Source organism: Monodelphis domestica, chromosome 2 (assembly GCF_027887165.1).
Source record: "Monodelphis domestica isolate mMonDom1 chromosome 2, mMonDom1.pri, whole genome shotgun sequence".
Classification (NCBI taxonomy): domain Eukaryota; kingdom Metazoa; phylum Chordata; class Mammalia; order Didelphimorphia; family Didelphidae; genus Monodelphis; species Monodelphis domestica.
In genome coordinates, this window is record NC_077228.1 from 467,372,334 (window position 1) to 467,387,914 (window position 15,581).

General features: G+C 35.5%; 1 protein-coding gene across 10 annotated transcripts in view; it reads left to right on the plus strand.

Annotated features, from left to right (window-relative positions):
- The window catches only part of CDC14A (cell division cycle 14A), a 300,191-nt gene that overhangs the window by 257,980 nt on the left and 26,630 nt on the right, over window positions 1–15,581 (plus strand). For 4 of the 10 annotated variants that reach the window (XM_016429048.2, XM_016429047.2, XM_056819139.1 and 1 more), the window contains exons 13-14: window positions 2,945–2,995; window positions 4,043–4,162. In XM_016429048.2, the coding sequence (XP_016284534.1) occupies window positions 2,945–2,995; window positions 4,043–4,162 (171 nt within the window). Of the gene's footprint in view, window positions 1–2,944; window positions 2,996–4,042; window positions 4,163–5,049; window positions 5,565–15,581 lie in introns of those variants that run through there. The other 6 variants (XM_007485031.3, XM_007485032.3, XM_056819138.1 and 3 more) reach the window with 2 other exon arrangements.

The following is a 15,581-nucleotide window of genomic DNA, read 5'->3' on the forward strand; positions in this document are numbered from 1 at the left end:
ACCTATTTTTCTCGAAAAAACAAGTATTTTGACACAGAACCCCAATACATCACTACACACAACTACTTTCATCTCTCCTCATTCTAGGTTAATCAACCCTGGAATTCTCAATGTATCAACTCCAGGGTTCTCAGTGCTTACAAAATGATACATTTAACTCACACACACACCTAACATCCAAGACTTACAGACCTTACAAAATTATGCATTTACCATGTACACACAAAAGATATACATTTATCATATACATGAGACATAATTCTTACCCAAAGAAGATCTCATCATCAGGAACAGGGATGAACTTCCTCTATCTTTTATTCATCAGAAAAGGAATCTCTGTGGAAGAAAAGCTCCCATTTGGACCAAACCATAGAAATTAAAATTATCTTGAGAGATTGGTTTTTCTTCATTTTGAAATAATTTATTAATGATCAAGACATCCCAATTGTGGCCAAATGACTCTCTTGATCAACACAAGGCAAATGGAAAGACCTGGACCAGAAACAAATGCACATCATTATTTAGCCTCTCCCTTGACTATCCCAAGACATCTTTAATTGGTGATAGTTTATTAAGAGGTGGTCCATCAGACCCCTCAGCCCTTCCCCAAACTGACAGGGGAGGCATATCTACAGGAAGAGTATTATTATAGAACTTTTCCTGTCAGCCCAAGTCTGTGAAAGGACCACATTTCTTAGGACAAAGAGAATACAAAAATCTATAGACTGAAAGGAAAACCAGGTCCCAAGATGTGCCTCAGGAATTCTCCCTAACATAAGCCTTTATAACCTAGTACATGGATATAAAAATAATAAGGTATTTAAAAAATAAATTCTCACACATCATTGTCTCTTTTACTTACTCTCTCCTTTATTTGCTCATGAAAACTACCCACTGTCCATAATGGTCAATAGTATATCCTTACCTTTTAATTTGTGATGATATGTCTTTTTATATTTAGCTTTTATATTCGCTTTGTGGTATTATTGTGGCACTATTGTGACATTTAGTATGAAATACTGGTCTAAACACATTTTTTTTGCCAAATCTGCCCCTTTCCTACCTTTTTAGTCTACTTTTATGTCACTCCCTTCCTTGTACTTTGCAGACTAGCCTTACTTGCTTAGCTATACATATGACACCAACCATTCCAGGTCATCCCTCATTCCTGGAATGCTCTCCCTCTTCACCTCCATTTCTCAGAATCTCTGGTCCAGACTAGACTCACAAAGGCTTCATCAGTCTCATCTCCTCTCTGCATCTGCTAGTATATTCCTTCCCTAAATTGTTATATATTTATGTATGTTCATTTGGTCTCCATTTTTAGAATACAAACAAACACTTTGAAGGTGGAACTGTTTTCTTGCTTATTTTTGTATCTCTGGCATTTAACATGGTGCTTGGGAAATGGTAGATAATAAATGTTTGTTGAGTAATCAATTGATGATCCATTTGGGGTTTTGTTTTGCTTTGCCCTCTTAATTCTACTCTCCCTGGAGAAGGCAATGGCAAACCACTCCAGTATTTTTTGCCAAGAAAACCCAAAATGGTGTCATGAAGGGTTGGACATGCCTGAAAAATGACTGAATAACAACATTTACCTGTCAAGATTTCTCTTGACTCTTGTGTTTATATTTCTGTAATTATACTCAGCTTCTGATATTTTTTTAATCAGGAATACTTAATAGTTCTCTATTCTATTAAAGATTCATTTTACTCTCCTGTAAGGTAATATTTCCATTTTTTTCAGATAAAATCATTCTTGCATTTAATCCTTTTTGTTTTGCCTTTTGGTATATTGTCTTCCCATATTTTCTTACTTATACTATTTTTAGGATAGTCTTATGATCCTGACTTTGATTCCTTGGCATTTGAATTCTTACCTTCTAGTCTCTTGTTGTATTATTTTCTTTGACCTGGAAGTTCTGGATTTTAGGTGGATCAGACAGTTTTGCCCCTCTTTTCCTCTTGCTAGACCCATCTTGTGACCCTTCTCTGTAGTCTGAATGCTATGTCATTGTTATTGCCCTCCCACAGTTTTAGATGAGGTGGCCATTTCCTGGTCCTCTTCCACAAACATTGTCTGTATCAGATAGCTGTGCCCATACTCATTTTTGGAACTGGATCCATTCGCCTAAATTCTTCTCTCTTGCCTTTGTTATTTGAGGTCCTTAGTCTCCCTCTTGTTTGCTTTTCCCTTATGCAATGACTCATTTGGTAGTTGGTTTTGTTGCCTTCTGTGTTACTGATCAGCCAACAATATAACACGTATTGGAGATTATGCTAGCTTCAATCCATTTGGAGAGACCCAGCACATCTTTGCCCCATCTCTGTCTCTGGACAGTTACCTAACTGAATAGCTTTTGCTTCAACATCAACAGGCCAGGACTGAGTAGACCTTATTTATTGGAAACTGAACTGGCTTCAGGTCCTCCAGTGCCCACAGATCATCTTCCTGAATAGTCCTGGCCTGGATGGAGAAGATTACTGGTATTTCCCTTTGGTTTGATTGATCATTCCTTCATCTGATACCCTTTTAAAGTCTTTGCTGAGGAATTTTTGAGGGAGAGATGCACGTGGCTTAAACTTTTCACTTTACCATCTTTTTTGGAATTCTTTTTTGCTTTCTTTTGGATAAGGTTTTAGAAGATCCTCTAAATGAGAATCATAGCAGTTATTTTTTATTTTGTTTTTTTTTTTTGTGGATTCAAGAAGCAGCCAGTTTAAAAGACCATTAGCAAAATGGAAAAAGAAGCAAGCATTAAAAAAAGCCCACTTCTTATGTAAAAGATGTTTAAAGGAGATTCTCTCTGCCAGTTAATATTTTCACTAGTATGACTTCATGAGGATACCATTTAATTTTTTTATCATATATTTTTATAAGGAATTAAAACAATACTTCCTTACTCTTTAGTAATATGTAAACATCTGCTTTTGATTTCAGTCGATTGGATGATGTGAGACTACACTCCAGATCAATGTCACAGCCTCACAGGTACTAATGATAAAGTCAGGTTTCTGGATAGTCTATAACTATAATCTTTTGGAACGTTTTCTGAATTGGATGTTTTTAAAAATTAAAATAATAGCACATGAATTTGGAGTTTTCCAATTTGATGTCCTCAGTGTAAAAGATACTTCAGAATATCATAGTTTAGGATCTATAGCTAGAAGGGACAGAAAGGCAATCCATCCAACTCCCTCATTTTCTAGAGTAGAAGACTAAAGCCCAGAGAGGTTAGTTGACTTTCCTGATATCACACAGGTAGTTAGTATCAGTGAACCCCAGTCCTATGACTCTAAAATGCATGCTTTTTCCACTATCCCATATTGCCATCCCAAACTCATTTTTATTTTAAATCTCCATTTATTTCATTATGATACATACTTAGATATAGCATTACTGTATATATCTAGACATTAAGAGGATAATCATTGAATTTCATAACCATAAGGGACCTTAGAGAACTAACATAATCTTATCAGTTTATAAATGACTTTCCCAAGGTCACTGCTTTTCTCTGACTAGCTGGAGGACTGTTTTTACATATTTAGAGTTTCTTAAGTCAAATATTTTCCTGAGATTGGTTTCTTTTTAATTTTCTTTTATCTATTGCTCCAAAATGGAAAAAAAAATATGAACAGCCACTTTCTGCTTATGGATTTTTTCCCTCTTTAATATTTTCTGTCTTTTCATTTTAAGGAGGAAATGAGCAGTATTTTCCTATTCACATTTTTTTCTCTAGTTGTGAGCAGTATCAAAAATCCATCTGAAAACTTTGTGTTAGCCAAAGACATTTTAATAATGTCTAATAATAGACATTAATAATGTCTAATAATTTAAATAATGCTAAGCCATTATAATTATTAGGTCCCTGGGTCACATTTCAGTCATGGGTTCCTTCTGTGTGTTTGGTGTACATGACCTTTATTATTGGCTTTACCTAGTTGAGATTTTTTTTCTTCTCTGTGTTTTAAAAGTTGTTGAATATTTTTGAAATGAATAAAATATAATGGTGCTCTTCCTCACCTCTTTCCAAAGAGTGAGCACTTCACAAGGCAGCATATCTCCTTTGAAGCCCTCCAAGGGGATATTGTCCCCATCAGCCTCTGCCAAGAGAATAAATAGAAGTTCATGCTCCTCAGGCTCCAGCACAAGAAGGTATGTTTTCCTCTCTTCTTTTCCTTTAAGGTACTTTATCTTTCTTGGAGTCAGAGTGAGAAATTGTTTCAGTCCTAGCCAGTGTTGTGAAAATAACTGCGACTCCAGAAGCCAACATATGGAGCCTCTGAGAAGGGGGGTGGCAAATGTAAGGTGTGGGGTAGAACTGGTTTCTGTTGTTGGGTATACTGTATTGATGGCTTGAAGGTGGGAAGAGGTAATGGGGGCACGAGTATTATTAAGAGATATTTGAAAAGTTTTGTTCTGTCTCTCTGCCAGCATTAAATTGGGTACAAGACTACAGAGCAGAACTTTGTGTAAAGGCCTACTGTGTAATCTCCCCCCCCATTATAGTAGTCATCCTCAAACTTTGGCAGCCCCTGTGAATTTCTAATCTGTTAATATGAAATAGGATAATAGTCTTTTCACTTCTTATTTTATAATGCACATGATATATGTGGTTGGAACCTAAATTTGTCAGTGACCATTGATATAGGCTTTAAATTGAATAACTGTACATTAAGTTAAATGTTACATACTAAACCTGTTGTTTCTTCTAAGAAAGTCATTTTCATTTAATTCGTGCCCTGGAACATAAAGGACCCCAGATGTTTTATTTCGAGATCCTGATTCAAAACATTTAACCTAGCTTCTTATGCCTTAAATAATTATTTTTGGCAGCAGAAGTTTAAGTCCATGCATAAACAACATATAACAGCATCATCAAGAGAGACAAAGGAATTGTTCGATCATCATTTATGTTTATCAGAATTGTCCTCATCACTTTCCCTTAGTGTCTTAAATATATGTCTTAAAATCATGAATTCTTTACATGGATATGCATTGTGTATGTTTTTCCCTCCCCCCCCACATGTGTTTCTGTTCAGCTTTTCCATAAATACTCGACTAGCCAGTTCTCTAGGGAACCTGCATGCTGCAACAGATGATTCAGAGAGCAAAAAGGCCACACCGCCCACTAGGACAGGTTATACAGTCAACCATTTCTCCAACCACTTGAATGGCAGCTCACAGTCACCTGCCAGAAATTACCATGAGCTCAACAACAACCAGTACAACCGGAGCACCAGTGCTGGCAGCACCCTGAACAGCCACGCCACCCTACACAGCGCCAAGGCAGATGAGTACATCTTCCGACCTTACACTGGCCTCTCTGCTTCTTCATCAAGATTCCTGAGCCGTTCCATCCCTGTAAGTTCGCAGTCACCAACTCTTGGTCAGAACCCCGAAAGAAACTTCTGTGCCTTGCCTTCTCAGCCAAAGCTACCACCAAAGAAATTTACTAGTGTCAAAGAAGCTTTCTGATTCCTTCCCCCTTTTTTGAAACTGTCTTAACACATAAATTCTGCCTGCTCCTCTTCTTTTAGTAAATGCCAAATTTCAACCGGGTTTTTCTTCTTTTTTCATTCTTTTTTAGCTGTCGCTCATAGAAGGGAAGCAAACTTAATATCTTAATTTATTTCAAAAGCAAAACTTATTTAAATTACTTTTAGGGTTTTTTTTAATCATTTAGATTATATGGTGCCAATCTTAGAAGTGTGATTTGTCACATTAAGTTATAGTGAAAAAGTTATATCTTTCATGATATAAATGTGTGCCTAAAAAAACCATTTTCATTTAAAATGTAGCCAATGATTAGTATTTTTTCCCAGAAACCTACATCATGCCATACTTTGAAATGTGTGACCCAGCTTAGTGTGAATTGGGTTATGTGGAAAATGTTTCTGAATTGTTGGTTGATGAAAATTTTGAATTTGTCCTGCATGTATGTTTTGTCTTCAAAGTCTTTTATATTAGTTAACATTCAGGAAATTACATGCAAACTAGAATCATAGACCTTAAACTGATTAAACACATCCTTGAAGTCATATTTTCACCTTCTGATTTTATATCTGAGGAAAATGAACCTTAGGTGAGCCTAAATGACTTGTTTCTGGCAATACAACTAAGTAAATTCAGAGCCTGGTCAAGAAGCATTAGAGAAGAATACCACAAGATAACGTGACCAGTAAATATAAGGGTGTTCCATTCTGTCATGAATAAGGGATTGATCAAGTTCTTATTCTACTCTTGTTATGTAGCTGGAACAAGTTCCTTAATCAATTTTTGTTTGTTATTCCATTTGCATTTTGCTGATTTGTGGATACAGATGAAATAATAAATTTAAGTAGGACTTTAATCTTTTCAGCTCACAAGTAAGCTACAAGTCTAAGGCATTGATAGACCTATTAAAATAGGTCAACCTATGGGACAGGTAAGAAGCACACCAGGACAGGTAATAGAATGCCAGGCCTAGAGTTAGGAGGAGCTGGGTTCAAATTTGACCTTAGATACTTCCTAGTTGTGTGACCCTGGCCAAGCACCTTAATCCTGTTTGTCTACTCCTTGCCCTTCTGTCTTAGAGTTGTTGCTGAGACAGAATGTAAGGGTTTAAAAAAATAGGTAAACCTAATCTGAAGAGGTCTTTTACCTACATTTTCCATTTTGATAGATAAAAAAAAAATGCTAACACAGTTTATCTCATATCTAGTTATGTAAATATCTATTTTAAAGAAAAAAAATGTCCATCCCATGTTTCTCCAAAGACCTTAGAGTAGGTTTTTATAGTGTTAACAATCAAAGTAATTGTTGAAAAAAAGGAAGTGGGCAATTTACACACAGGACTTTGTAACAATTCAGGATGCAGCATGACATGGGCTCCCTTGCAAAGTAGTGATCTTGCCATCCTGGAAGAAGAAAAGAAATCTGTTTGGCTCCTGCCTTTCCCCTGCCTTGTGTCTCTGCCTTCAAAAGACTCATCTGTAAGGAAGGGCTTTCATAATTAGAGATGCTTTTGCCTTATGAAGCTATTCTCTTAAAATTCAAATACTCTCAAGAAGGATCAATCCTATAATTTCAAACTCTTCTTCTAGGGTACTTTAGCCAAATCCTCAAAATCAAATTGTAGTTTTGATTAGAGGGGATGGATGGATGGATGAGACAAGTAGGCATAATAGATAAGACAAGATATGTTGATGTTACTGATCACACTCTATAAAACATCTGAATCAACACTATGCAAACCTATGTAGATGGGTTTTTTGATGTAAATAATCATGTGTTTGATTTCTTATAAGTATGTTCGTTCACAAGTAGTATATTTCACAACTGGGCATCTAAGTAAATATTTTCACATTTGGGTGCTTGTAATTAACATACTTTTTATTCAAGCTAATTGTTTTGCTTCATAGAATTATAAACAAAACTATGATTTGCTAATTGTTCTTAAGGGCAGCTAGATGGTATAGTGAAAAGAGCCCTGGGCTTGGAATCAAGGAGATTCATCTTCCTGGCCTCAGATACTTACTAGCTGTGTGATCCTGGCAAATCACTTAGCTCTGTTTGCCTCAGTTTTCTGTAAAATGAACTGGAGAAGGAAATGAATGGCAAACTACTCCAGTATCTTTGACAAGAAAAACCCCCAAGATGAGGTCACGGAAAAAGTGGGACACAACAGAACTTACTGAACAACAATCATGACAATTGTTCTTAACTTCTACAGACTTTTATTCATTTTGGGATTAGGTGTCACACATAAATGAATATGTATATGTCTCAAGGAGATTAGAAAGAGCAGAAAAGTCACATTTTTAAGATATAAAGGAACTGGTTATTTAAGCTTCAGTCTTTCTCCTTGCTCCTGGACATCCTTGAAATTTTAAACGTCTTCCTTTACCTGATTATTGCTTTTTCCCCCTGATGATTTTATATAACATTTTTGTCTTACTCCATACCTCTTTATTTCTTTTCCTCTCTCCTACTCAGCCATCCTCTGGAGTGGAAGAGTTTTCCAATAACTGAATTTAAAATAATAGTCTGTGTGGGCAGCTCCTTGCCAAACTAACTTTCTCCCTCTTAAATTTGTCATCTCATTTTAAAGGAAATCATTTCTATATAGAATTGTCCAGCACGACACAGTTTTCTTCCCTCTTTTTCTTTCTGCCTCCAATAAAGAAAGAATAAGCCTTGTCCTCTTTTGTCATTTCTTGGAAAGCCTGCTACCAACAATGGCTGGGCATTTTGACCCCAGTGGGTTGCTGACAAAAAGCCTGAATTCACATGGAAATTCCCATTTATGTGGAGTAAATTTGAATGTGAAATTTATGTTGGTTGCCTAAGCTAGTTTCTTTATTGTAGCAAGTAAAATGGTTCATCTTTCATTTTTTCTAATAATGCTAGCCTTAATGATAGCTGAATTGGAAGAAGAGAGTCATAGATGGAAATGTGGTAAGCCCTCTTGGGAATAATGCTGCCTAGTATAGTGCCTAGAACATAGTAGGTGCTTAATAAATTTTTAAAAATTGATTTAAAAAGAATTGCTATTGGAGTCTAGAAGAAACCGTATGCTTTTAAAAACTACAGTTAATGTTTTTCTTTGAAAAACTATACTTGTCACTTTATGGAACTGCCAGAAAAAAACTATACATGTAAAAACAACCCCACTTATTCTGTCATTAAAGATTTTTAGCATACCTGACAAGAAGCAACAATGAAGAATGCATGGTTTTGACAAAAACAGGGCAACTGTCAAACTTTATTTCCATCTTTAAAAAAAAAAGATCGATCCCTTTCTTGCTCTTGATTTCTTGTAGTAATAATCTCATTCTAAATAATTTCATTTGTGTCAACAGACTGATTTTTTTCCCCTGCTAATTGGAGAACTTTTTTAGTTAAGGAAATGAGTGGGCAAAATTTTCAGAGAGGAAAAAAATTCAACAAGAGTTTTGTCATGTGTTTAAATTTTCTAGATTAGAATTTTTATATTATTTTTATATTCAAATTGTGTGAGTTTTTATGCTTCAGTTAATGAAACAATTAAATACCTAGTTTCCAAAGGCCATGAAACTTAAAAAAAAAATACCTTGCCCCCTCCCTAGACATGCTTATTAGGAATCCTAAATTTAAGTTTGTTCCTTGTTTGCTACTTTTTTAGCAACTGAGCTACCTATGGTTTAGTAATGAGCTGACATTCATGCTATTTATCAGAAATAGAAAAATAAATATGCGATAGATCCAAACTGTAACAATCATGATTAATAGTGATTACATCATTTTAATATCTTTAACATTTTGTTATAAAATGTTTCATGTTATTACATTTTATCATAATACAGTTATTTATAACAATAATGATACTAAGTAGACATTTATGTAGCACTTTAAAGTTTGCTAGGTGTGTTACATCCATTATCTCATTTGATCTTCTCAACAACTCTGACAAGTGGGAATTGTGAAGAAATGTCAGAAGCTAAATTTGAACCCAAATCTTCCTGACACCAGATCCAACACTTTCCATTATACCACAATATTAGGGTTTTTTTAAATACCAGATTTATGCATCACTATTCATCTGATATAAGGATTAAATGGTAGGAGTAACAGAATCCAGCTCTGGCACACTGACTTCTGTCAGCTCTGCTCTACCTAGAAATCCCCTTCTTCTGCTTCTTAAAGAGACAGAGGAAGAGATTAAGAAAATCCCTTTAATGCTGATAACAAAAATTATAACAAACAAACGCAATTTTTTAGAGACTGGATTTGTGACTGTCGTTGCCTTCATTTTCTGGGTTTAGAATCTTATAGTACTGAGAAGTAAGGTACCAGCATGAAACAATAGATAGAACTCTGAACTCACAGGAAGGCATGATTTCAAATGTAACCATTCAGTGCCTCAGTTTCCTTATCTGTAAATTAAGATGATTTGACTTGATTTGTTCTGAGGTCCCTCTTAATTCTAAACCTATGATTCTTTGATCTAAACCTGTTGGTCCATGTGGTTTTTATAATCATTCATATGGCCCATCAAATTTCAGGTCTCTTATCCATGCTACCAGGCTAGGGAACAAGAAGATCTTTTGGTTTGCTTAGGTCTTTGGGATTCATTACTACCTCTGATTCTTCCTCTTGGGCAAATGACATAATCCAGCAGCTTCAGTTTTCTTATCTACAAAACACAGATTATAATAATTGTAGTACCCACTTCACAGGTTCATGTGAGACTCAAACAAGATAATGGATGCAGAGCACTTTATTAATTTTCAAGGGCTGGATAAATGCTGGTTGTTGCTGTTATTTACCAGATTCTTCTCTAGTTTGGATGTGGCCTCATTAAAACAATTCTTAATGTTGACTGTACATTATTTAGACTGTACGTCTTTCAGAGCATTACATTATCAGGGAGATTTCATATAATTTCAGTTCTGCTTCTCTAGTGTTTCTCAGATTTCTTCTTTCTTCCATATTCTAATCGCCTTGATTTAAAATCACTGGATTTGGAAGACCTTAGGTTGAGTTCTGGTCTGTAATTCACTATTAGTATCTTCTTGGGCAAATCATCTAACCCAGTTAGACTTCAGCTCTTATCTGTTAAATGAAGTAGTTAGACTAGAAAATGACTAAGGTTACTTATGACTCAAACATTCTTTTGTTACCTAGCTACTAGCCTAGCTGTTTTTTTTTAAATTGTTGTTGCTGTTATCTTCTCTGAACCTCTGACACTTTAATTCATAAAGAAAAATACTTCCAGATTCACCATCAAATATATAGATTTTGTCTCCACCATTCTCTAATATATGAATCCTGTATTACAGTCATTCTATTATTCTAGGCTTCCCTGTCCCACCTACCTCATGCCTACTCCTTTCTTCCTCTTATGTGTTTTTCTCATGCTTTCATCTATCCTTAAAATATTTTGAGTCAGTTAGTCAATTTATTTAATGTCTTCTATGTGCCAGGCAATATGCTAACCATTAGGAATTCAAAGAGGACAAAAGACAATTCCTGCTTTCAATGAGTTCATAATTAATAGAGGGGACAACAAATAATTATGTAAAAGATAGGTACAGGTGAATTGGAAATATCTGTATATGTTTTATGTATAATAGATAATTACTCAATACTTGATGTTTGATCATAGGAATTAATTAAATTGTTTATCCCTGTTATTCATTCACATTTAAATCAGTATTAAATTTTCTGGACTGGCATTATGGTAAGGGCCCAGTTTTATTTTGATCTTGAGTTATAGTTTTGAAGACTGCTTTCCTTGGAGAAAGTGTCTATTACTACAAAATCTGATAGGAACATGGTAAAGTACTCTTATTGTCTAAAAATATTAAATTAAAAAAATTTAAACTGTGAACTAGAGTAGGAGTTCAATCAGACATACATTGCTACATTTTAGCATTAGAATATTTTTCCAGTTTAATATATTTATTTAACACTTCCCATTTACATGTAAAACTTTAACATTCATTTAAAATTTTTTGAGTTCTAAATTCTTTTCCCCTTGTCTTGCTCCTTTTGCCCCTCCTCCATCCCATGCAATGACAAGCTATATGAAATTAATTATACATGTGAAGTGATGCAAAACATTTCCATTTTAGCCATTTTGCAAAAGACAGGCAGACATACACACACATCCCAAGAAAATGAAAGTTTTAAAAGTATACTTCAATTTGTACTCAGTTCATCAGTTCTCTCTCTAGAGGTAGATAGCATTTTTCATCCTGGGTCCTTTGGAATTTTCTTGGGTCATTGTCTTGATCAGAGGGAGCTAAGTATCACAGTTGATACTTCTTACAATATTACTGCTATTGTGTACAATTCCGCCCTGGTTCTGCTTACTTCACTTGTATCAGTTCATATAAAACAGTCCTTTTCTTTTTTTCTTCTATCTCTTTGGGATAGAAACCTAGTAGCGGTATTGTTGGGACAAAGAGTATACACAGTTTGGTAGCCATTTTGGTTTAGTTCCAAATTGTTCTCCAGAATGGTTGGACTAGTTCACAACTGTACCAACAATGCATTTAGTGACCTATTTTTACCACATCTCCTATAGTATTTGTCATTTTTGTTTTCTGCCATGTTAACCAATGTGATAGTTATGAGATATCTCAGAGTTGTGTTTGAATTTGCATTTCTTAAAATAAGTGATTTAGAAAATTTTTTCATGTAACTCTTTATAGCTTTGATTTCTTCTTCAGAAAACTGCCTATCCTTTGACTATCAATTGAGGAATAGCTCAGTTCCTGATAGATTTGAGAAATGAGGCCTTTATCATATAAACTTTAGCATTAGAATATTGTCATATCAGCAAACAGCTGCTAAATGGCTAGGGGATCTTTAACACATGTTCCTTCCTTCTCCATTGGAAATCTAGTCCTACATAGTTATCTCTATTTTGTTTCTTTTTAAAACTTTGTCTTTACTTATGCCCAGGCTGGAAGTTCAGATACTGTCTACTCACAGGGATGATTATCCTACTGATGAGCTTGGGAGCTTTTAATTGTCCCATTTCTGACCTAAACTAATCAATTTCTTCTTAAGCAACAGGAAGACTCTTGTTTAGGATGCTTATTGATGTCGAATTTAGTACAAACACTTGCTTGGCAGAGCCCATTGCCTCTGAGCTTCCTTGGTGCAACTAGAATTAGAGGCATTGTGCCACCAAAGTCAGAACATGTTCTTTCTTTTTTCTTAACCCTTACCTTCTGTCTTGGAGTTAATACTGTGTATTGGCTCCAGGCAGAAAAGAGTGGTAAGGGCTAGGCCATGGGGGTCAAGTGACTTGCCCAGGGTCACACAAATGGGAAGTGTCTGAGACCAGATTTGAATTTAGGACCTCCCGTCTCTAAGCCTGGCTCTCAGTCCACTGAGCCACCCAGCTGTCCCCTCACATAGTTATTTCTAACTGAGATATTTGCAGATTGAAGTAAAAAGCCCATAAATTTCAGTTGTTATTTCACTATATTATTTTAAACAGTCTTCAGTTTCTCGTAGTACTTCTTAACTTTTCCTGTTTGAATAGATAGGGTTTTCCGTTATTTCTCATTTTGAATACTGTCAGTCTATCCTCACTTGAAGTATTAATATTTAATCATTAAGACTTGATAATCATTCCTTTCTATTTGTCTTTGGTTTTTTGATGTTGCTATGGTTCCCCCCCCCCCCATCTCTTCTTGTCATGACATCTCCTTAAATTGAATGCTATTATTTAACTGAGAGATTCTAACAGTTTTGAACATTTGAACCTAAAGTTTATATTGAGCCATAATTTTGATAGTCAACAAGCATTTCTTAAGTACCTACTATGTTCCAAGCCATATATTTAAATAATTGGGGATACAAAGAAAGGCAAATGACAGTAACTGCTTTCAAAGAGCTCACAGTCTAATGGGGGAGACAACCTGCAAATGACTATATACAAACAGGCTGTGTAAGAGATAAACTGGAGATAGTCAAACAAAGGAAGACATTAGCATGAAGGGGAATGAGAGAAGTCTTGTGTAGAAGGTAGGATTTGAATTTGGAACTTGAAGGAAGCTAGGAGGCAGAGATGATGAAAGAGAATTCTAGGAATAGGAGGAGAGCCAGTGAATGTACCAAGAATTGGGAAATAAGAATGAATTGTGTGAGGGACAGTAAGGAAGCCAGTGTCATTAGATTAAAGAGTACATGGTGGCAGCAGCTAGGTAGTACAGTGGATAAAGCACCAGGATTTGGGTTCAAATTTGACTTCAGATACTTCTTAGTTATGTGACTGTGGGTCTTCCTAACTCTTAAGACTAAACCTTTGTCCATTATGCTATAGTCATTAAATACTTTCCAAACTAGTCCGATGACCCCAGATAAAATGAGCTATTTTTGAGAATCTTAGTGTTCAGTATATGTTTATTTAAAGTATCAGGAAATGTAAAAGGAAAGTCTGTTAAGAAATGGAAATAATTTTATTGTTAGTTTAAGCTGTTTTTTGGCTCTTGCTTCCAAGATTCAAAGGCAGACACACTGTTATGTGTTTGAATGTATGACAAAAGAGAGAATGGTACAACATTTGTTGGGGCTTTCATAGTCTAGGAAGGATTAGACTAGATGGCTTCTGAGGTTCTTTCCAATATGAAATTTTTGTCTTTATTCTTAGTGGATATTCACAAATACATGGTTGGTTTTATCATTTCTTGCCATACTCTTCTGTGAGGTTTGTTTATATGACTAATCATGACTTAAGAAGCATGAGAGGAAGGGGGAAACTGTAGGAGCAGTTCAAGTCCTCTGTCGACCTACTCTTACCCCATTATTCCAAAGATCTGTGATTGTGTGGGTACTCCTAGCACCAATGCAGAGAATAACTCAGCCTTCATGAGTTGCTGTAGGCAGAACATTCATTACTCTGAAGATAATGAGTCTCTCAATTTTTAGCTAAGCCAGTCCTTAAAGGAAGTCCATTTCTAGCATACTTTACACTTAGCACCATGGACTATTCTGCTCTAAGTCATGAGACAAAGAAATGTATGACTTTAAATATGATGATTATAATATTTATATAACATTACTACTATGACTACAGGCATTTATAAAAGCTCTACCCAGAGTTTTTGATGTATATTATCTCAGTTAAACGAACAGTACTAGAGAAGGTGGGTATTTTGACTTTCTATTTTACACTCTTTCTATATTACAGGTGAGGGAATTGAAACACTGAGGGTTACACATATAGTGAATGTCTGAAGCAGCTTTTGAACATAGGTCTTCCTGACTCCCAGACTAGTACTTTATCTGTTACAGTATTCCAAGGGCCTTTCACTAATGTTACCTGCATATTTTTACACTCTCCCTGCTGTGTGTGCTTGTTTTCTTTATTAAGGTCAACTATTCCTTTTCTACCTAAAGGCTAAATAATAACTTCTTTAGATTCAGGGAAAAGTTAAATTGCTTTAAAATCACTTGATGGAGGGTTTCTGAGTCTAGTTGTTTTCCTCATTAGTCAGTTAGTCAAGGAACATTTATTAAGTACCTACATGTGTCATTTAAGTACTTAGGATAAAAAGGAACTCAAAATCTAATAGGAGAAGACAACATATAAAAAGAATCTGAAAAGTGGGAGGCAACAAGGGGAGACAAAGGAGTATGGTAAAGTCCAAAGGAATGTAGTAGCCCTATGAAAAGTGAAAAGATAATTGGCAAGGGCATCCATTTAAAATTGAGGATCTGGTCTTTATCCTCCATGTTCTCCAATTAGGGAGGGAGAAATTTTAGGGGAAGAGGGCATCTGTACACACTGCTTATCAACCAATTAATCAACAAACATTTTTTTGAGTATCTATTGTATAATAGTTGTTGGGCTGGGTACTTGAGAACACATTTGAAAAGGAAATTCCCCCTGCCTTCTAGTTTAAATTCTTTTGAAGGGACTTTTAAGAGGTGGCTCAGGGGATACAGAGCCAATCTGGGGAAGACGAGCTCCTGGGTTCAAATCTGGCTTCAGACACTTCCTAACTGTCTGACCCGTGGCAAATCACTTAACCCCAATTGCCTGCCCCTTTACTGCTCTTCTGCCTTGGAATTGATACTTAGTACTTACTAT